We start from the raw sequence: 22907 nt of genomic DNA, 5'->3' as shown, positions 1-22907 counted from the left end.
ATTGAAGGGTGCACACCACGTTGGCATGGCATTCATGGGCCGGGCCGAGGACCCATCCACAATTGAAGTATGGGCCCCACATGTCGTGGCCCTCAACGTATTCAAGATGGAATCCTCTAGAGACTTGGCGTACACTTCAAGGCGTATTTGAATGATTGGCACGTTTATCCCTAAGATTGTAACTAGCCATGCCTAAGCCCTAGTTACCCCGTCACCTATATAAGCCAAGAGGTTTAGTCTATAGAAGCACACGTTCAAGGGTTAGGAGATTATAACTCATTAATACGATCACGAGGTAGATCATCATGTATTTTGTACCCCATCCACAATCAATATTATACGAGCAAGACATAGGATTTTACCTCTTGGAGAGGGCCCGAACCCGGGTAAAACTGTGTCCCTTTACTTCCTGTTAACCATCGTGCCAAGATCACCAGCTCAGGGCCCCCTTTCGAGATCTGCCGGTTTTAGCACCGACACCGGCTTCTCCTCCACCGACACTGGCGTCGGGTGCTGCCAGAGCGCGATACCGCCCGGGGTCAGCTTCTTCGAGCCGCACCAGCGCAACTTCCCGCCGCAGCAGGAAGAGAACTCCGCCTTCATCAGCAACGCCACGTCCTGCCACTACGTGTTCCTCGTCGAGGCGGACTGGTTCAGCCACAGCGACCGCGTCTTCCTCAACCGCACCGACGACTTCCACGTGCCCGTCGTGCTCGACTGGGCCGTCCGGAACGTCGGCAACTGCAGCGCCTCCAGGCGCAACGCCACCGACTTCGCCTGCCGGAGCGCGCGCAGCGACTGCTTCGACGCCGCCAACGGCCCCGGGTACCGGTGCAACTGCTCCAGGGGCTACGACGGCAACCCGTACCTCGACGGTGGATGCACAGGTACACACCCTGATTCCTGAATCAATTCTCAAGTGTTGTGCTCTCTTGCTACATTTGTGATTTCTCTGATCAAATGTTGAAATTGCTTTGCAAACTGAAGACATCGACGAGTGCCAACTGAAAGGCGAATTCCCGTGCTACGGGGTCTGCAATAACACGCAGGGAAGCTACACTTGCCAGTGCCCTCCCGGGACAAGTGGAGATGTCACCAGGAAGGATGGCTGCCGGCCAAAGGACAAGTTCACCTTAGCTCTGAAGATCGTTACAGGTAACACATTCACTTATCTTGTTGGGAATCTAAACTAATGATCGAGTATGCAATGTGTCATCCAGGAGTCAGCGTGGGGGTGTTCTTGTCCGTGTTCATGTGCTTCTGGCTCTACCTGGGGCTCCAGAAGAGAAAGCTCATCAAGGCAAAGCAGAGCTTCTTCGAGCACAACGGAGGCGTCATCCCACAGCAGCAGATGCGTGGCGCTGCCGGGGGAGGCGGTGGCGGGTTCAAGATATTCTCGGAAGAGGAGCTCAAGAAAGCGACCAACAACTTCGCCGTCGACCAGATCCTCGGTCGCGGCGGGCACGGCATTGTCTACATAGGTGTTCTGGAGGACAAGACCATTGTTGCCATCAAGAAGTCCAAGATGATGGAGGCCACCGAGACCAAGGAGTTCGCGAGGGAGATGCTCATCCTCTCTCAGATCAACCACCGGAATGTCGTCAAGCTGCAGGGCTGCTGCCTCGAGGTGGAGGTGCCGATGCTGGTCTACGAGTATGTCTCCAACGGCACTCTCTACCACTACATCCATGGCGGTGAGGGCCCCGACACCAACAAGGCACTTGACACCCGCCTACGGATAGCGGCGGAGTCGGCCGAGGCGCTGTCGTACATGCACTCGTCGGCCTCGCGACCGATCCTCCACGGCGATGTCAAGACGGCCAACATCTTGCTCGACGGCAGCCTCACCGCCAAAGTCTCTGACTTTGGGGCATCGAAGCTAGAACCAAGTGACGAGGCTGAGATTGCGACACTGGTGCAAGGCACCTGCGGGTACCTGGACCCAGAGTACCTCATGACATGCCAGCTGACGGACAAGAGTGATGTGTACAGTTTTTGGCGTCGTTCTACTCGAGCTCTTGACAGGGAAGAAGGTGCTCTGCTTTGATGGGCCAGAGGAGGACAGGAGCCTCGTGTCCCGATTCACGACGGCCGAGAAAGCCGGCCGGCATGACGAGCTCCTTGACGGCCGGGTGAGATTGGAGATGGGCCCGGAGGCACTGGAAGAAGTAACGTACCTCGTGATGCGGTGTGTGAGCATGATCAGGGAGGAGCATCCGTCGATGAAGGAAGTTGCAGAGAAATTGGAAGCTCTAAGGAGGTATCAACGGAACCCATGGGGTCAGGCTGGTGCTTATCCGGATGAGGGGCAAAGCTTGCTTGGTAGAGAGCAACAACGTGATGTGAATTATAGGTTGAGACCGCAAGACGTTCTTGATCTTGAAGAGGGTAGTACATACACTTTTAGCTTGTAGATTGTTTTTGTTAGGGCTGTTGGTTTGTAGATTGTTCTAGTGTTTGGTGGGACTCCTTTTTAAACCCACACAAATATGTAAAGTCTTTAGGATGTAACGTCATAAATGTGGATTAATTCCTTCATGGAAGAATTTTTTTTAGAACTGAAGATGATGTTCAACAACAGAAGAGAAATGCAACTAAAAAAAAGAGAAATGTTTCAAGCAAAGACCAAAGGGATAAATACACAAAAAATGTAAAATAAAAAACCAAAAATAATAAAACACAAACATAAAAAAGATAACCAAGTTCTAGTAATAAACACACGAGTGGTGTTTGAACTTGCCACGAATGTTAAGTTTAGTGCCTAAACTTGAAAATACGTCGAATTGGTTCTAAAACTTGGCATGAACGTGCATGTACGTTGCTAATCGAATCCATATACATAAACTACGCTGACGTGGCACCGTATATGGCTGACGTGACATGGGGCCCACTTGTAGCAATTTTGGCACTATATATATGTCTATGCGTAGTGGGCCCCACCTGTCAGGGGAACTAAAATGAAAAATGGTGCAAACCGGTCTCTAACCCGCGACTGGCGGAGTGTGCTGGCCACAACTACGACTTTTTTTTAGGGTAACGACAACTTGGTTTTGCTACAAAGTGTACATGAAAATGGTTATGCTACTTAAATGGGCTGCAGTCAGTGCGGCTCATTTAGTACACATTATGTCCTTATAGAAAATCGTATGTAAATAATAATCATAGTAATAAAATTTAGATTCAAATATTCATGTGTTATTAATAATTACCTCGTGGTCAACAAATACTGTGTGAACATATTATTTTTAAAAACAATCATAAACAAGGCTCCATGCCACGTTGTCGGTTATGAATATTTGTGGTACATAAGTAATAACCTCATGGTACACAAATACTCGTGTGCAAACAAATTAATACGTAAAGGTTTGCCATAAAATAACTAAATAAAATGTTCTTGTAATTTTTGTAATATTACCTATTTTTTATAAAATACTATTTAACTAAAATTTATGAATAGGTAATAAAAAATACTATGAATTATAAATAGTTAACTTTTTTAAATAAAATACACGAGTGAATATCATATAAACATTTTAAATTTTTAGTATTTTTGAGTTACAAAAACATTTTCATTAACAAGATAATTATGAATTATAAATATATGCGTATAATTATTCAAATATTTGAATAATTCAAATAATATTTACAAACTGTAATTTTGAAGTATATTTATTATTTTATATTAGACAAACATGGTTTTGATTCATATATATTATTTCACTAATATGAATGTTTTTAAAATAATACGTGAATATTTTAAAAGTATATGAGCATTTTTTAAATGCTGGTTATTTTAGATTTATGCAGAGCCTCTATAACACATGAATAGTTGAGCTTTATTTGTATTACTGTCATCATAATGTACATACTTTTTCAGTTTCTTGGGAAAAATTATCAGGTGCTAAATGGACCGGGCTAACTTGAAGCCAGTTAAGAAATATAACCATTAGGGCTTGCACCTCCTCCTCCTGCTGCGCGCAATGGACTACAAAAAAGCAGAAAACATGATTTCTAGGCCTCCGGCCCAATCGCATGACTCTGTTCCAGTGTGGTGTGAAAATGACAGTGCAGACTGCAGAGCAGGGGACTCTGTTTCATCGACCAGGTGTATTTATTTCCCTAAAAAACAAACGAACTGCTGATTTGGGTCCCAAAAAAAGGAGTCTGAGCCCAGGCAAAGCAATGCGAAGGAGAGAGCAAATACCGGCCACATGCAGCCTGCAGCGTCACCGTCCATAATCTAGCTATAATCAGAGAAGCAAAACAGTGGCTCTTGGAGTGTTGACGAGTCCCCCAGCCACGGTGCTATAGAGCCTCCAGGGCCTGGCGAAAAGCATAGAAGCAGACCTCTTTTCTTTAACACTTCAAGAGGCCTAGAAATCATGTTTTCTGTTTTTTGTAGCCCATTGTCATCGGAGTTGTATCATGGTAGCCACTGATAACGGAAGGTATTAAGAATTAGGGTTGTCCCGTATTGAGTTTTGTGAGCGACCACTTTGAGTTATGTTCATTGTTAAAGAAACACCATCATGCATTTTCCAGATATTCAGGTTAGTGCTGCTGGCAATGCAAGACTCTGTTCAGTGAGCAAAGTGGGTTGACCATCCACGATTCACTGGAATCCAAAAGTATGGACAGAAAAGGCACAGACATATCTTGGCAAATTTGACAAATTTAACCTGGAAACGAAATAAATTCACAGAATGAACTAGGTGCGAAACTATTTCACACCCCTAACCCTTTTGTGTAGCGCCCGCCACGCCGGCGCCACACCCTACGGTGCAGCGCCTAGCTCCGGGGCGTTGCATCTCTGTCCACCGTGGCAGCCCATGGGCCCGCACCCAGCAGTGCAACGCCTCCGAGCTAGGCGCTGCACCTGTAATGTGCAGCGCCTAGCCGCTAGGCGCTACACGTGTAATGTGGAGCGCCTAGCCGCTAGGCGCTGCACTGTGACTTATCTGCAAACGCGCCAGCCCTCTCCTCCCCCACCCTCCCCATTGGCAGTTACAGAAAAACAGGGCGGCGGCCATCTGCACTCCCCCTCTCAATCCCCTCTCCCAAATCCTTCCGATCCGACGATTTGGTCCGTGCATTTGTTCACCAATCCATCGTAGAAGGTACTCTCCTCCGATCCCCTTCTTTCTATCCATAGAAAATATTATATTTTGAAGATTTGGGGAACCCTTGTTTGAATCTTGCATGTATTAGTTTTGGGCAACTTTTGTTTGAATCTTGCATATATTAGATTTGGGGAACCCTTGTTAGATTAGAATGTGGTTTGGATAGATAGGTTGACATGTTATTTATATAGTTTGGATACATAGATTGACATGTTATTTCTATGGAGAAGTAGATTGACATGTTATTCGTATGGAGAAGTAGATTGACATGTTATAGTTTGGATACATAGATTGACATGTTATAGTTTGGATACATAGATTGACATGTTATTTGTATGGAGAAGTAGATTGACATGTTATTTCTATGGAGAAGTAGATTGACACGTTCCATGTCTCATTCACTTGTACATGTTGCAGCGCCAGGGCCAAAAGTTAAGGCGGCTATCAAACCTTTTCGGTTGTCGTGACCCCGAGTATGTATCACCAGAACGGTCTAGGTCGGCGACACCATCAGATCCCGCTTTGGGGCAGAGCCATGGTGAACCTTTCGAGGATGAGGATGTGGGTGCGGTCACCCAAGAGGTATGTCATGACGATATATATCCATTTGTTGATGCATTGCTAACTATATCCTCACACACGGTCTTTTCATATATTTTGTTGATGCATAGGTTGCTGATGATATGACCTTGGGGACGTACCGGGCTCGGTCTGCATACGAGTTGAAGCCTAGGAGGGGAATCAACAAGTACACACCTGAAGACTTCACCCAAAGAGGCAAAAGGACGGTCGGCACCTCGCGGATGGCGGCTTTGGATGACTATTTGGATGACGATGTCGAACCGGAGGCGGAGCCGGAGCCGGAGCGGGTCCCTCTTCCTAGGAAGGTGAAGAAGATAAGCGTCAAGAGGGGGGGAGGACCCAGCAAGCGTGGAAAGCACTAGTCATCTTAGTTTTTTTATAATGTTGAACTTCGAGTGCGAATTGTTATGTCGTTGAACTTGGAGTGGTCGTACCTTTTATGTCGTTGAACTTGTAGTGGTGGTAGCTCTATGGTCAACTGGAACTTATTGTGATGGTTCTTTTCTAAGAAATGATGTCTTTTGTGAACCCTTTTTGAACCTGAATGTTTGTTATACTAATTGTTGAACTATGGCTGAAAAAGACCCAGTAGAGGGGGGGAGGAGGCACAGTAACAAATGTGAGCATGGGAGATGAAGCAACAATGGCCTCCCGCAAGTGCAATCACATTGTGTTAACGACACCTTGAAAGCCCGACCTCCATGTTGCCGGCCATCATTTGTGGTTCCTCCTGGCTCTTTCACTTCGTACTTCCACAAGTGCAATCACATTGTGTTAACGACACCTTGAAAGCCCGACCTCCATGTTGCCGGCCATCATTTGTGGTTCCTCCTGGCTCTTTCACTTCGTACTTCCACTCTTCATTGTCATATAATATAGCTTCTTCTGAGTCCGCCTTCCGTGATTGAAATAGCAACCATTCATCAACTTTGGGTGGGAACTTGTATTTGTACTTCCGTGGGTTCTCACCCGCTATCTGTGCATCGGTTTCCATCGAGTACTTTACAAAGTACGCATTCATCTTGTCAAATGTGTATTGAACTATTGCCGTCACGGGTAATCCACGTGCACCTTTGAGCACCCTATTGAAGCATTCGGCCATATTGCTTGTCATTTGACCGTATCTCCGGCCATCTTCATCAAAAGCACGTGCCCACTTGTTCCGGTATTGAATGTGCCTATTGAGAAAGTCTTGACCCCCGGGATCAAGTTTTTTGTGTGCGAGCAATTTGTTGTACAAAGTGGCGAAGCGCTTATCGGAGAAAGTGAGACAACAATCTTGAAGATCATCGGCCAACTCCTTAAGGCCACATGCCCTATAGAAGTTCGAACAAAAGTGCCTCATGCACCAGCGATGGTGCAACGGAGCATGCCCGGGAATGTCAATCTCCACGGCGTTAAGAATTCCTTGATTCCGATCCGATATGACACAAATTTCCCTTTGAGCGGGTAACACCTTCGTCCTCAAAAGATGCAGAAACCACTCCCAGTTGTCATTGTTTTCCACCTCAACCAAAGCAAATGCCAATGGCAACACCCCGGTTATTGGCATCACTTGCTATCGCAACCAACAAGGTGCCCTTGTATTGTCCGGTCAAGAACGTGCCATCAATTGCGATGACCGGCCTACAATGTTCGAAAGCCCTCACACATTGTTCGAACGCCCAAAAAGCACAGCCAAATACTCTGACTTTCCTTCCTTCATGAACCGTTGTTTGGTGCCCATGAGGCTCGACCACATGAACCATGCCCGGGTTTGTCGCGGCCATGGCTAACAACAACCTAGGGATTCGGTTGTATGCTTCCTCCCATGTACCATACAACATCTTAAATGCGGCTTGCTTCGCCTTCCATGCCTTGCCGTATTTCACCTTGTAATGAAAGATGGCTTTCACAAGGTCAATGACATGTTGGACGCTCATTGTTGGAAGTGTGGATATTGAGTTGGAGAGCCTGTAAGCGATGAACTCGGACGTGAGTTGTTTGTGGTCTTCGGACACAATCTTGCCATCCACCCTTTTGCCTTGGCACATGTGAGTTGGCACACAACTCACTACATGCCAAGTAGGACCTCCTTTCCATGGTCTTGCACGCACAATCCACGGACAACCGCCACGGCGTCTTGCCACTCCTTGTTGGACCTCCTTTCCACGACCTCTACCACCACCACGGCCTCTTGTAAGTCCAAGTTGGACCTCCTTTTCATCTTCACATGCACATGCAACCGTGTAGCGCACATTGACGTCTGAGTGCACCACCTTGTGTGGACGATAATGCGTAACCGAGTAGTTGTCGAGCCACATCTTCAAATCCAACAAGCTGTCGAACTTAGAACCTTTAGCAATCCGGTTCTTGTCGTCTACCAAATCACGGTGAGAGCTTGGCCTAACCCCAAGAGGTACACATTGGCCACCATCTACCACGGCTTCATCCGCGAGACTAACATCCTTGAACAATGTAGTCCGATGATCCCGACCAAATACCTTCTCGAAAGCTTCGGCCTCCTTCACCGTGAACCCCTCCGCATCAACTTGTTCATCGGGACCATCGTCATCCGAGTCCGATGCATATGCACGGGAAAAAGGGATGGAATGGTCCATTGTCTCTTGCAAATGATATTTGTCGAGATCACCCACATTGTTGTCATGGAGATCAACTTCATTGTCATCGTCCGCATACTCATCATTGTCCTCTTGCAAAGATTCATCTTGGTTGTTTCTATAAGGGCTCAATGTTGGCCTCACTTCTTGGGTCAAAAGAGGTTCAACAATTTCATCTCGCTTCAAGGATGGGGGGCTACTAGCAACCAAAGGGGAGGGGTTCCGGTTCAAGTCCAAATGCAAACTTGAATCAACCTTCTTCGTTGCAAATAACTCAAGAGCCTTGTCTAGTGATTCAGCCACTGTCTCCTTGTATGCAACCCAACGTTGCTCCGAGTTTACACGCATTGTCTTCCAACGGATGTGCATTCCAAAACCAACATTATGCCTTCCCTCCAACTCAATGATATCACTAGGGTCCATCCAATTCAAATCTTTCCTAACTTGTTGCAAGAGCTCCGCATAGCTAGGACTACTATCAAACACCATGTCAAACTCATCCGGGTCCGGTTCTTTATTGCCTTTCAAAAAGGCGTCTTTGTCCCCATGATGAACAAACACACATGTTCTTCCCATCCCTATAAGCAATGAACACAAGGTAACATTGCTTCCATGAGTACTAATCCATGGATTAACACCGAATACAAACCCTAATATATATATGAAACAACAACCCTAACCCTAACCATAACCCTAACCCTAACCATAACCATAACCCTAACCATAACCCTAGCCCTAAACCTAACCCTAGCACCAACATAAGTGAAGGAAATATGCCCTAGAGGCAATAATAAAGTTATTATTTATTTCCTTATATCATGATAAATGTTTATTATTCATGCTAGAATTGTATTAACCGGAAACATAATACATGTGTGAATACATAGACAAACAGAGTGTCACTAGTATGCCTCTACTTGACTAGCTCGTTAATCAAAGATGGTTATGTTTCCTAGCCATAGACATAAGTTGTCATTTGATTAACGATATCACCTCATTAGGAGAATGACGTGATTGACTTGACCCATTCCGTTAGCTTAGCACCCGATCGTTTAGTATGTTGCTATTGCTTTCTTCATGACTTATACATGTTCCTCTGACTATGAGATTATGCAACTCCCGTTTACCGGAGGAACACTTTGTGTGCTACCAAACGTCACAACGTAAATGGGTGATTATAAAGGTGCTCTACAGGTGTCTCCAAAGGTACTTGTTGGGTTGGCGTATTTCGAGATTAGGATTTGTCACTCCGATTGTCGAAGAGGTATCTCCGGGCCCACTCGGTAATGCACATCACTATAAGCCTTGCAAGCATTGTGACTAATAAGTTAGTTGCGGGATGATGTGTTACGGAACGAGTAAAGAGACTTGCCGGTAACGAGATTGAACTAGGTATCGAGATACCGACGATCGAATCTCGGGCAAGTAACATACTGATGACAAAGGGAACAACGTATGTTGTTATGCGGTCTGACCGATAAAGATCTTCGTAGAATATGTGGGAGCCAATATGGGCATCCAGGTCCCGCTATTGGTTATTGACCGGAGACGTGTCTCGGTCATGTCTACATAGTTCTCGAACCCGTAGGGTTCGCACGCTTAAAGTTACGATGACAGTTTTATTATGAGTTTATGTATGTTGATGTACCGAAGGAGTTCGGAGTCCCGGATGAGATCGGGGACATGACGAGGAGTCTCGAAATGGTCGAGACGTAAAGATCGATATATTGGACGACTATATTCGGACTTCGGAAAGGTTCCGAGTGATTCGGGTATTTTTCGGAGTACCGGAGAGTTACGGGAATACGTATTGGGCCTTATTGGGCCATACGGGAAAGAAGAAAAAGGGCCTCAAGGGTGGCCGCACCCCTCCCCTTGGTCTGGTCCGAATTGGACTAGGGAAGGGGGGTGCCCCCTTCCTTCCTTCTCTTTTTCCCTTCCTCTTTTCCTATTCCATATGGGAGGTGGAATCCTACTAGGACTAGGGAGTCCTAGTAGGACTCCACACTTGGTGCGCCCCCTCCTAGGGCCGGCCTCCTCCTTCCTTGCTTCTTTATATACGGGGGCAGGGGGCACCCCAGAGACACAACAATTGATCCTTGAGATCTTTTAGCCGTGTGCGGTGCCCCCCTCCACCAAATTACACCTCGATAATATCATTGCGGAGCTTAGGCGAAGCCCTGCGTCGGTAGAACATCATCATCGTCACCACGCCGTCGTGCTGACGAAACTCTCCCTCAACACTCGGCTGGATCGGAGTTCGAGGGACGTCATCGAGCTGAACGTGTGTAGAACTCGGAGGTGCCGTGCGTTCGGTACTTGATCGGTCGGATCGTGAAGAGATACGACTACATCAACCGCGTTGTGATAACGCTTCCGCTGTCGGTCTACGAGGGTACGTGGACAACACTCTCCCCTCTCGTTGCTATGCATCACCATGATCTTGTGTGTGCGTAGGATTTTTTTTTGAAATTACTACGTTCCCCAACAGTGGCATCCGAGCCAGGTTTTATGCGTTGATGCTATGCACGAGTAGAACACAAGTGAGTTGTGGGCGATATAAGTCATACTGCTTACCAGGATGTCATACTTTGGTTCAGCGGTATTGTGAGATGAAGCGGCCCGGACCGACATTACGCGTACGCTTACGCGAGACTGGTTTCACCGTTCAGAGCACTCGTTGCTTAAAGGTGACTGGCGGGTGTCTGTCTCTCTCACTTTAGTTGAACCGAGTGTGGCTACGCCCGGTCCTTGCGAAGGTTAAAACAACACCAACTTGACAAACTATCGTTGTGGTTTTGATGCGTAGGTAAGAACGGTTCTTGCTAAGCCCGTAGCAGCCACGTAAAACTTGCAACAACAAAGTAGAGGACGTCTAACTTGTTTTTGCAGGGCATGTTGTGATGTGATATGGTCAAGACATGATGTGATATAATGTGTTGTATGAGATGATCATGTTTTGTAACCGAGTTATCGGCAACTGGCAGGAGCCATATGGTTGTCGCTTTATTATATGAGATGCAATCGCCATGTAATAGTTTTACTTTATCACTAAGCGGTAGCGATAGTCGTAAAAGCAATAAGTTGGCGAGACGACAACGATGCTACGATGGAGATCAAGGTGTCGCGCCGGTGACGATGGTGATCATGACGGTGCTTCGGAGATGGAGATCACAAGCACAAGATGATGATGGCCATATCATATCACTTATATTGATTGCATGTGATGTTAATCCTTTATGCATCTTATCTTGCTTTGATTGACAGTAGCATTATAAGATGATCTCTCACTAAAATTTCAAGATAAAAGTGTTCTCCCTGAGTATGCACCGTTGCAAAAGTTCTTCGTGCTGAGACACCACGTGTTAATCGGGTGTGATAGGCTCTACGTTCAAATACAACGGGTGCAAAACAGTTGCACACGCGGAATACTCAGGTTAAACTTGACGAGCCTAGCATATACAGATATGGCCTCGGAACACAGAGACCGAAAGGTCGAGCGTGAATCATATAGTAGATATGATCAACATAGTGATGTTCACCATTGAAACTACTCCATCTCACGTGTTAATCGGACATGGTTTAGTTGCTTTGGATCACGTAATCACTTAGATGATTAGAGAGATGTCTATCTAAGTGGGAGTTCTTAAGTAATATGATTAATTGAACTTAAATTTATCATGAACTTAGTCCTGATAGTATTTTGCAAATTATGTTGTAGATCAATAGCTCGCGTTGTTGCTTCCCTGTGTTTATTTTTTGTTCCTAGAGAAAAATTATGTTGAAAGATGTTAGTAGCAAAGATGCGGATTGGATCCGTGATCTGAGGATTATCCTCATTGCTGCACAGAAAAATTATGTCCTTGATGCACCGCTAGGTGACAGACCTATTGCAGGAGCAGATGCAGACGTTATGAACGTTTGGCTAGCTCAATATGATGACTACTTGATAGTTTAGTGCACCATACTTAACGGCTTAGAATCGGGACTTCAAAGACGTTTTGAACGTCATGGACCATATGAGATGTTCCAGGAGTTGAAGTTAATATTTCAAGAAAATACCCGAGTTGAGAGATATGAAATCTCCAACAAGTTCTATAGCAAAAAGATGGAGGAGAATCGCTCAACTAGTGAGCATGTGCTCAGATTGTCTGGGTACTACAATCGCTTGAATCAAGTGGGAGTTTATCTTCCAGATAAAAAAGTGATTGACAGAATTCTCTAGTCACCATCACCAAGTTAGTAGAACTTCGTGATGAACTATGGTATGCAAGGGATGACGAAAGTAATTCCCGAGCTCTTCGTGATGCTGAAATCGACGAAGGTAGAAATCAAGAAAAACATCAAGTGTTGATGGTTGACGAGACCACTTCAAGTGTTGATGGTTGACGAGACCGCTAGTTTCAAGAAAAGGGCAAAGGGAAAAAGGGGAACTTCAAAAAGAACGGCAAGCAAGTTGCTGCTCAAGTGAAGAAGCCTAAGTCTGGTCCTAAGCCTGAGACTAAGTGCTTCTACTGCAAAGGGACTGGTCACTGGAAGCGGAACTACCCCAACTATTTGGTGGATAAGAAGGATGGCAAAGTGAACAAAGGTATATTTGATATACAGATTATTGATGTGTACTTTACTAGTGTTTATAGCAATCCCTCGGTAATTGATACTGGTTCAGTTGCTAAGAGTAGTAACTCGAAACGGGAGTTGCAGAATAAACAGAGACTAGTAAAAGTGAACAAAGGTATATTTGATATACAGATTATTGATGTGTACTTTACTAGTGTTTATAGCAACCCCTCGGTAATTGATACTGGTTCAGTTGCTAAAGAGTAGTAACTCGAAAACGGGAGTTGCAGAATAAACAGAGACTAGTAAAAGGCGAGGTGACGATGTGTGTTGGAAGTAGTTCCAAGATTGATATGATCATCATCGCACACTCCCTGTACTTTCGGGATTAGTGTTGAAACTAAATAAGTGTTATTTGGTGTTTGCGTTGAGCATGAATATGATTTGATCATGTTTATTGCAATACGGTTATTCATTTAAGTTAGAGAACAATTGTTGTTCTATTTACATGAATAAAACCTTTATGGTCATACACACCAACGAAAATGGTTTGTTGGATCTCGATCGTAGTGATACACATATTCATAATATTGAAGCCAAAAGATGCAAAGTTAATAATGATAGTGCAACTTATTTGTGGTACTGCCGTTTAGGTCATATTGGTGTAAAGCGCATGAAGAAACTCCATACTGATGGGATTTTGGAATCACTTGATGCTTGCGAACCGTGCCTCATGGGCAAGATGACTAAAACGCCGTTCTCCGGAACTATGGAGAGAGCAACAGATTTGTTGGAAATCATACATACAGATGTATGTGGTCCGATGAATATTGAGGCTTGTAGCAGGTATCATTATTTTCTGACCTTCACAGATGATTTGAGCAGATATGGGTATATCTACTTGATGAAACACAAAGTCTGAAACATTTGAAAAGTTCAAAGAATTTCAGAGTGAAGTGGAGAATTATCGTAACAAGAAAATAAAAGTTTCTACGATATGATCGCAGAGGTAAAATATTTGAGTTACGAGTTTGGCCTTCAGTTAAAACAATGTGAAATAGTTTCACTACTCACGCCACCTGGAACACCACAGTGTAATGGTGTGTCCGAACGTCATAACCGTACTTTATTGGATATAGTGCAATCTATGATGTCTCTTACCAATTTACCACTATCGTTTTGGGTTATGCATTAGAGACAGCTACATTCACGTTAAATAGGGCACCATCAAAATCCGTTGAGACGACGCCTTATGAACTGTGGTTTGGCAAGAAACCAAAGTTGTCGTTTCTTAAAATTTTGGGGTTGCGATGCTTATGTGAAAAAATTTCATCCTGATAAGCTCAAACCCAAATCGGAGAAATGTGTCTTCATAGGATACCCAAAGGAGACAGTTGGGTACACCTTCTATCACAGATCCGAAGGCAAGACATTCGTTGCTAAGTATGGATCCTTTCTAGAGAAGGAGTTTCTCTCGAAAGATGTGAGTGGGAGGAAAGTAGAACTTGATGAGGTAACTGTACCTGCTCCCTTATTGGATCACATAAATCTGTTCCTGTGACTTCTACACCAATTAGTGAGGAAGTTAATGATGATGATCATGTAACTTCAGATCAAGTTACTACCAAACCTCGTAGGTAAACCAGAGTAAGATCCGCACCAGAGTGGTACGGTAATCCTGTTCTGAAGGTTATGTTACTAGACCATGACGAACCTACGAACTATGAAGAAGCGATGGTGAGCCCAGATTCCGCAAAATGGCTTGAGGCCATGAAATCTGAGATGAGATCCATGTATGAGAACAAAGTGTGGACTTTGGTTGACTTGCCCGATGATCGGCAAGCAATTGAGAATAAATGGATTGTCAAGAGGAAGACGGACGCTGATAGTAGTATCACTATCTACAAAGCTAGAATTGTCGCAAAAAGGTTTTCGACAAGTTCAAGATGTTGACTACGATGAGAGTTTCTCACTCGTATCTATGCTTAAGTCTGTCCGAATCATGTTAGCAATTGCCGCATTTTATGAAATCTGGCAAAGGGATAAACAAAACTGCATTCCTTGATGGATTTATTAAAGAAGAGTTGTATATGATACAACCAGAAGGTTTTGTCAATCCTAAAGGTGCTAACAAAATATGCAAGCTCCAGCGATCCATCAATGGACTGGTGCAAGCATCTCGGAGTTGGAATATATGCTTTGATAAGTTGATCAAAGCATATAGTTGTATACAGACTTGCGGTGAAGCCTGTATTTACAAGAAAGTGAGTGGGAGCACTACATCATTTCTGATAAGTATATGTGAATGACATATTGTTGATCGGAAATAATGTAGAATTATTCTGTAAAGCATAAAGGAGTGTTTTGAAATGAGTTTTTCAAAGAAAGACCTCGGTGAAGCTGCTTACATATTGAGCATCAAGATCTATAGAGATAGATGAAGACGCTTGATAAGTTTTTCAATGAGTACATACCTTAACAAGATTTTGAAGTAGTTCAAAATAGAACAGTCAAAGAAAAGAGTTCTTGCCTGTGTTACAAGGTGTGAAATTGAGTAAAGACTCAAAGCCCGACCACGGCAAAAGATAGAAAGAGAATGAAAGTCATTCCCTATGCCTTGGCCATAGGTTCTATAAAGTATGCCATGCTGTGTACCAGATCTATTGTATACCCTACACTGATTTTGGCAAGGGAGTACAATAGTGATCTAGGAGTAGATCACTGGACAGCGGTCAAAATTATCCTTACTGGAATAAGGATATGTTTCTCGATTATGGAAGTGACAAAAGGCTCGTCGTAAAAGGTTACGTCGATGCAAGTTTTGACACTAATCTAGATGACTCTAAGTCTCGGTCTAGATACATATTGAAAGTGGGAGCAATTAGCTAGAGTAGCTCCATGCAGAGCATTGTAGACATAGAAATTTGCAAAATACTTACGGATCTGAATGTGACAGACCCGTTGACTAAAATTATCTCACAAGCAAAACATGATCACACCTTAGTACTCTTTGGGTGTTAATCACATAGCGATGTGAACTAGATTACTGACTCTAGTAAACCCTTTGGGTGATGGTCACATGACGATGTGAACCATCGGTGTTAATCACATGGTGATGTAAACTATTCATGTTAAATCACATGGCGATGTGAACTAGATTATTGACTCTAGTGCAAGTGGGAGACTGAAGGAAATATGCCCTAGAGGCAATAATAAAGTTATTATTTATTTCCTTATATCATGATAAATGTTTATTATTCATGCTAGATTGTATTAACCGGAAACATAATACATGTGTGAATACATAGACAAACAAAGTGTCACTAGTATGCCTCTACTTGACTAGCTCGTTAATCAAAGATGGTTATGTTTCCTAGCCATAGACATAAGTTGTCATTTGATTAACGAGATCACCTCATTAGGAGAATGACGTGATTGACTTGACCCATTCCGTTAGCTTAGCACCCGATCGTTTAGTATGTTGCTATTGCTTTTTTCATGACTTATACATGTTCCTCTGACTATGAGATTATGCAACTCCCGTTTACCGGAGGAACACTTTGTGTGCTACCAAACGTCACAACGTAAATGGGTGATTATAAAGGTGCTCTACAGGTGTCTCCAAAGGTACTTGTTAGGTTGGCGTATTTCGAGATTAGGATTTGTCACTCCGATTGTCGGAGAGGTATCTCTGGGCCCACTCGGTAATGCACATCACTATAAGCCTTGCAAGCATTGTGACTATAGTTGCAGGATGATGTGTTACGGAACGAGTAAAGAGACTTGCCGGTAACGAGATTGAACTAGGTATCGAGATACCGACGATCGAATCTCGGGCAAGTAACATACTGATGACAAAGGGAACAACGTATGTTGTTATGCGGTCTGACCGATAAAGATCTTCGTAGAATATGTGGGAGCCAATATGGGCATCCAGGTCCCGCTATTGGTTATTGACCGGAGACGTGTCTCGGTCATGTCTACATAGTTCTCGAACCCGTAGGGTCCGCACGCTTAAAGTTACGATGACAGTTTTATTATGAGTTTATGTATGTTGATGTACCGAAGGAGTTCGGAGTCCCAGATGAGATCGGGGACATGACGAGGAGTCTCGAAATGGTCGAGACGTAAAGATCGATATATTGGACGACTATATTCGGACTTCGGAAAGGTTCCGAGTGATTCGGGTATTTTTCGGAGTACCGGAGAGTTACGGGAATACGTATTGGGCCTTATTGGGCCATACGGGAAAGAAGAAAAAGGGCCTCAAGGGTGGCCGCACCCCTCCCCTTGGTCTGGTCCGAATTGGACTAGGGAAGGGGGGCGCCCCCTTCCTTCCTTCTCTTTTTCCCTTCCTCTTTTCCTATTTCATATGGGAGGTGGAATCCTACTAGGACTAGGGAGTCCTAGTAGGACTCCACACTTGGTGCGCCCCCTCCTAGGGCCGGCCTCCTCCTCCCTTGCTCCTTTATATACGGGGGCAGGGGGGCACCCCAGAGACACAACAATTGATCCTTGAGATCTTTTAGCCGTGTGCGGTGCCCCCCTCCATCAAATTACACCTCGATAATATCATTGCGGAGCTTAGGCCCCTGCGTCGGTAGAACAATCATCATCGTCACCACGCCGTCGTGCTGACGAAACTCTCCCTCAACACTCGGCTGGATCGGAGTTCGAGGGACGTCATCGAGCTGAACGTGTGTAGAACTCGGAGGTGCCGTGCGTTCGGTACTTGATCGGTCGGATCGTGAAGAGATACGACTACATCAACCGCGTTGTGATAACGCTTCCGCTGTCGGTCTACGAGGGTACGTGGACAACACTCTCCCCTCTCGTTGCTATGCATCACCATGATCTTGCGTGTGCGTAGGATTTTTTTTTTGAAATTACTACGTTCCCAACAATAAGAACACCCATAAGAATAACCCTAGCATACTAACAAAGCCTAATCATAGAAATTGGCAAAAAAACATCTCACATCTCCATGCAAATCTCTAGATCCAAACGAAACTAGGGTTTCCCCAAACTACCAACAAATGAGCAATGGGAGAACTTTACTTCGATCAAAACAAGGGGATCGGAGATTATTACCTTGAGGGAGGGTTTGACTTCGAAATCCACGGACAAATTCTTCAAATTTGCAAGATTTGGAAGAAGATTTGAGAGGGGGGAGAGTGGGAGAGGGGGCAAAGCTCGGGGAGAGAGTGAAGAGTGTGTGGTGGGGGGGGGGTGGGGGAGGGGGGCCAGCCAAGTGGCTGGATAAGTCCCAATGCAGCGCCTAGCGGCTAGGCGCTGCACATTACACGTGTAGCGCCTAGCGGCTAGGCGCTGCACATTACATGTGCGGCGTCTAGCTCGGAGGCGTTGCACTAATGGGTGCGGGCCCATGGGCTGCCATGGTGGACAGAGGTGCAACGCCCCGGAGCTAGGCGCTGCACCGTAGGGTGTGGCGCCGGCGTGGCGGGCGCTACACAAAAGGGTCAGGGGTGTGAAATAGTTTCGCACCCAGTTCATTCTGTGAATTTATTTCGTTTCCAGGTCAAAATTGTCAAATTTGCCACATACCTTGACATGGTAGAACATGTGCACAAGAAGATTATCCAAGATTCACTATCAAGACAAGTAAAATTTGAAGAAAGCGGCCCAACTTGTGAGAGTTGAATTTATTCTGAGTAGCAGATTCTTGAAAGAGCTCTTGTCTGAAAAATATAAATTCTAGAAAAAACACATAGAATAACTCTTAAACTCTTCACCGCAATTCTAAAGAAAAAAACATAGAATAACTCTTAAACTCTTCACTGCAGTACTGTTCAGCATGTCCACTACTGAAAAACATGTCTTTCTTACGACAATAAAAAGAAAATACAAAGTTATAACTCGGAATTCCAGAAATATTTGGGAACCAGATCAGCATATGACATGAACTGTCACTCCAGACTGAAGAAAGTAGTAGAGGATTGGGAATGACCTTTGCCGGCCATTTGAATGGCCAAAGGTTGAGAACTAGGGACAGTTGGTGGTTGACAGCTAGTGACTAATGGTTGGATTTCTTCGTCGCTTCCTTCACCAATTTGACATGAGCTCAACCTTTTTGTTCTCAAATATTGTAATGTACTCTCCACTTGCTTCATGGTAGGCCTTTCTTCTCCGCGGAGACACAAACACATCTCCGCAAGAGAGGCAATGGTATTAATCTCATCCTCGGTTGCTTCTTCAAGAACTTGAGTAGCCACCACCTCTCCTACGGCCCTCACTTTGATCTCTGAAATGAAGTAGATGGACAAGTTTTGATAACACTCTCCACCTGCATTGCTTCGGAAAACCGGCTCTTTTCTTGTAAGCAACTCTAGGAGTAACACACCAAAACTATACACATCACTTTTCTCGTTTAGTTGCCCAGTTTGATAATATTCTGGATCCAAGTATCCATATGTTCCTTGTACATTTGTAGTCACATGAGTTTGGTGAATTGGAGCTGTTCTCGATGCACCAAAATCTGAAACTTTAACGGTGTAATATGCATCCAACAATATATTAGTAGAGGACTTGACATCACAATGAAAAACTGATATGGAAGCAGATGTATGTAAATAACATAGAGCTCCAGCAGATTCTAGAGCAATCCTCAAACAGTCGTCCCAGGATAAAGAGTGCCCACTGACTGACTCACCATGCAGGACGTCAAATAAAGAACCATTAGGGATAAAATCAGACACCAACAGGGGCACTTCTGTTTCAAGACAACATCCAAAGAGCTTCACGATATTTCGATGATTTATCTGAGAGAGGATTGCAACCTCATTAATAAACTCATTGATCTCAGCTTCCTCAACAAGTTTCGACTTTTTTATAGCTACCACGCGTTGGTCAGATAAGATGCCTTTGTATACCATGCCATGCCCTCCACGTCCTACAATTCGAGTGTCGTCGAAATTGTTTGTTGCCTTCTCCAACTCTTCCAAGGAGAAAATCATTGTCCTATTACTTGCATTTTCATCTGATAATATGAGTTGTTCCAACAGAAGGCCCTGGTTTTTTTGAAAGTACATCTTGCATTGTTGTTTTCTAATACCTCTTTTCCATCTATAGAAAACGAATATCCCACTCAAACCAACAAGTAGCATTCCAAAAGCAGCACCCAGTCCAACGATAACACCTACGTTATGTACAGATGAATAACCATAAACCCCATAAGTTTCTTTGTTCTGTATATCATGTAATATAAATGGCAAGGTATGTAGGTACCTTTGAAGTTGTTTTCAAGAAGTTACCTGTAACGACTTTCGGAGCTAATGTGAACTTGTCATCTGGCCGGCAGCCATTCTTGACGTTGAAATCTCCACTAGTACCTGAAGGGCATTGGCATGTGTAACTCCCTAGTGTGTTTCTGCACACACCGTAGCAAGGGTATTTGTCTTTTAGCTGGCACTCGCCGATATCTTCAGTTTGCAATGCAGTTTCAACACATTTGATCAGACAAGTTACAAATCTACTAATTCAACACAACAATTCAGTACTCACTCCGACAATTAATATGGATTGAAGGGAATAGTAATTTTTTGCCGATGTCGTGTGACATGTAATGAATCAGAAATTCAGAATGTGTACCTATGCATCCGGAACGTCGACGACCGGCACATCGAAGTCGTCGGTGCGGTCGAGGAAGACGTGGTAGGTGTAGCTGAACCACTCCTTGTCGCGAGGAACACGTAGTGGCACGGCGCGCTGTTGGCGTAGAAGGAGAGGTCCTCCCCTCCCGGCGGAAAGTCACGAATTGTAGGCTCGAAGAAATTGATGCCGGAGGGCATCTCGCTCTGGCAGCACCCGACGGCGGTGCACAGGCCTGGCATGGCGTGGTCCGACGGGCGGCACACGGACATGCAACCGTTGACGTAGTAGCCGAGGTTGGGGCAGCCGAGCGCGACGAAGTGGTTCTTGGTGGACGAGAAGAGGTAGGGGGTGTCTGAGAGCGTCATGTACGCCTTGTTGGTGTTCCCCCCGGCGAACCCCCCTGTGGAGTTGTAGCACTCCCTCGTCGCGTTGAGATAGGCGCGGGCCGAGTGAATTGCAGAAACCATCGACATTGAAGGTTAGGGTTGCAGAAACCACAATTCTACAGTTTTATGCCAAAAATCACTAATTCCGAGGCTAATTTTTTGCAAAAAACACTAGTGGATGGCTTAGGTCGTTTTGAGCATGATTATGACAAGTGGGTCCCGGTGGACAGGGTGACGTGGCAGGACATAACAGATCACAAATAGATAGAACATCATAGACTAAACTGTAAAAGGGCATAAGAAAGATAAAATCATCTATTCATAAAAGAAAAAAGAAAGAGTAGGGAATCGCGAGTTCGCGACAGAGAGCAGCAACGGCCTCCGCAGTCGGCGCGCTCGAGCTCGCCGGTGTGCGGGCCGAGGCTGCCGTGGCAGCCGGAACCGGCGCCGTCCGTCGCCGCAGAGCCACGCACCGCCGTCGACGTACACCCTGGCTCCACCGGCGCACTCCAATCGCCGTCGTTGCCGTGCTGCCCCGTCGTTGACTGGATCAAGGAGCCGGCGCGCTCGAGCTCGCCGGCGTGCGGGCCAAGGCCAGCTTGGCAGCCGGAACCGGCGCCGTCCGTCGTCTCAGAGCCACACACCGCTGTCGCCGTGCACCCTGCCTCCACAGGCGTACTCCAGTCGTGCTCGTCGCCGCCCCCGTTGTTGACTGGACAAGGAGCCGGCGCCACCAACCCAGGGACCTTCGCGCCCAAACCAGCCACTCCCCAGCCTCGTCGTGTCGACCCGCACCGGTTCCGGCGGGATCCGGCCGGGAATCGAGCCACCGCCGCCCTTGATGGTCCGCCCAGCGAACCCTGATCCTTGAACCCGACCACTGCCTCGCCCCCGCCAGCCAGGCAATCGAGCCGTCCTGCCCGTCCTCGACCATGCCGGACCTGCCCTGTGCCTCGCCGCCGGAGCTAGCAGCAGATGCGCCGGCCGCGCACGGGGAGGGAGTGGCCGCATGAAGAGCACGGAGGACCCGATTGCTTTTTTTCAGGGGTCTTCTTGCGAAAGAAAATTATATCAGGATGTAATTAGATTTTTTGTTTGCCATGTCACCCTGTACAGCGGGAACCACCTGTCATAATCATGCTCAAAACGACCTAAGCCATTGACTAGTGTTTTTTTTGCAAAAAATTAGGCTCGGAATTAGTGGTTTTTGGCACAAAACTGTAGAATTGTGGTTTCTGCAACCCTAGCCTTCAATGTCGATGTTTTTTGCAATTCACTCGGCGCGGGCCTCGCCGGCCGCGAGGGAGAGGCCCGCGAGTTGGTTCTTTTGCTTGGCGTCCACAAGGCGGGGAGGGGAGCGGCCGTCGTCGCACTCGAGCTCGAAGCGCAAGCTCTTGGCGCCGGCTTCAACGCGGTAGCAGCCCGCGCCGATGCCGAAGGGGTAGGGGACGGTGATGTTGCCGCACCTGTCGCGACACCCCGGTAGCGCCACACGCTGAGCCGACCCCGCCGCCACCAGCAAATGCAGCACGATCAGGAAAAGCAGTACAATGCTCGTCATTCTTGAAATGCTCTTCTCTGGCTGGTTGCTCTTGCTCTGCTCCGATGTGCACACGGGGCGAGTTCAGTGAGTGGTGCACTAACGGTGGATGTGTCTAGGAAAGGGAGCAAGGAGAGGAGACAAGAGTAGAGGACTTTCTAGATTGGCCCAACTTGTCAAGTGGGCCCATTAATGCTAAACCGGCTGACCGGCCGCGCGTCGTGCCGGTCGCGTGTGCAACGTCTGATACGCATCCACTGGCTCTAAGGCTGGCCATAGTGGGGTAACATAAGTGGTAACATGCACTTAAGACTAGTAGACATGCTTATGTGGCACATAATTAAAGAAAAGAGAGGGTTAGAGTAACATAGGTAGATATCGTATCATGTTAAATGCTATGCTACTTTGTGTCATGCATGGCAATAAATATGATCATCTATGATACTAATTTATTATACTATGCACTATGAAGGTAGTATCATACACTAGTGTCATATGCATGTTACTA

The 22907-nt window shown here is 45.7% G+C and overlaps 2 protein-coding genes across 2 annotated transcripts; one reads left to right on the top strand and one right to left on the bottom strand.

The window, feature by feature from the left end:
- The first annotated feature begins 305 nt into the window (after positions 1-305).
- LOC109742861 (putative wall-associated receptor kinase-like 16) lies at positions 306-2538 on the top strand. Its single transcript, XM_073500720.1, has 5 exons — positions 306-386; positions 443-887; positions 988-1155; positions 1221-1984; positions 2016-2538. The coding sequence occupies exons 1-5, from the start codon at positions 306-308 to the stop codon at positions 2412-2414; spliced, it is 1857 nt and encodes a 618-aa protein (XP_073356821.1). The 3' UTR covers positions 2415-2538.
- Positions 2539-18697: 16159 nt separating this feature from the next.
- Positions 18698-21191, bottom strand: LOC109742860 (putative wall-associated receptor kinase-like 16). Its single transcript, XM_073500719.1, has 4 exons — positions 20471-21191; positions 20260-20351; positions 20134-20211; positions 18698-20018 (listed from the first exon to the last, which is right to left on the bottom strand). Exons 1-4 carry the CDS (start codon positions 20944-20946, stop codon positions 18790-18792), a joined length of 1875 nt encoding a protein of 624 aa, XP_073356820.1. The 5' UTR covers positions 20947-21191; the 3' UTR covers positions 18698-18789.
- Positions 21192-22907: the final 1716 nt, after the last annotated feature.

The sequence above is a fragment of the Aegilops tauschii genome, chromosome 6, assembly GCF_002575655.3.
Source record: "Aegilops tauschii subsp. strangulata cultivar AL8/78 chromosome 6, Aet v6.0, whole genome shotgun sequence".
Taxonomy (NCBI): domain Eukaryota; kingdom Viridiplantae; phylum Streptophyta; class Magnoliopsida; order Poales; family Poaceae; genus Aegilops; species Aegilops tauschii.
Note: the sequence above shows the minus strand (reverse complement) of the source record. Positions and strands in the feature narration are given on the sequence as shown.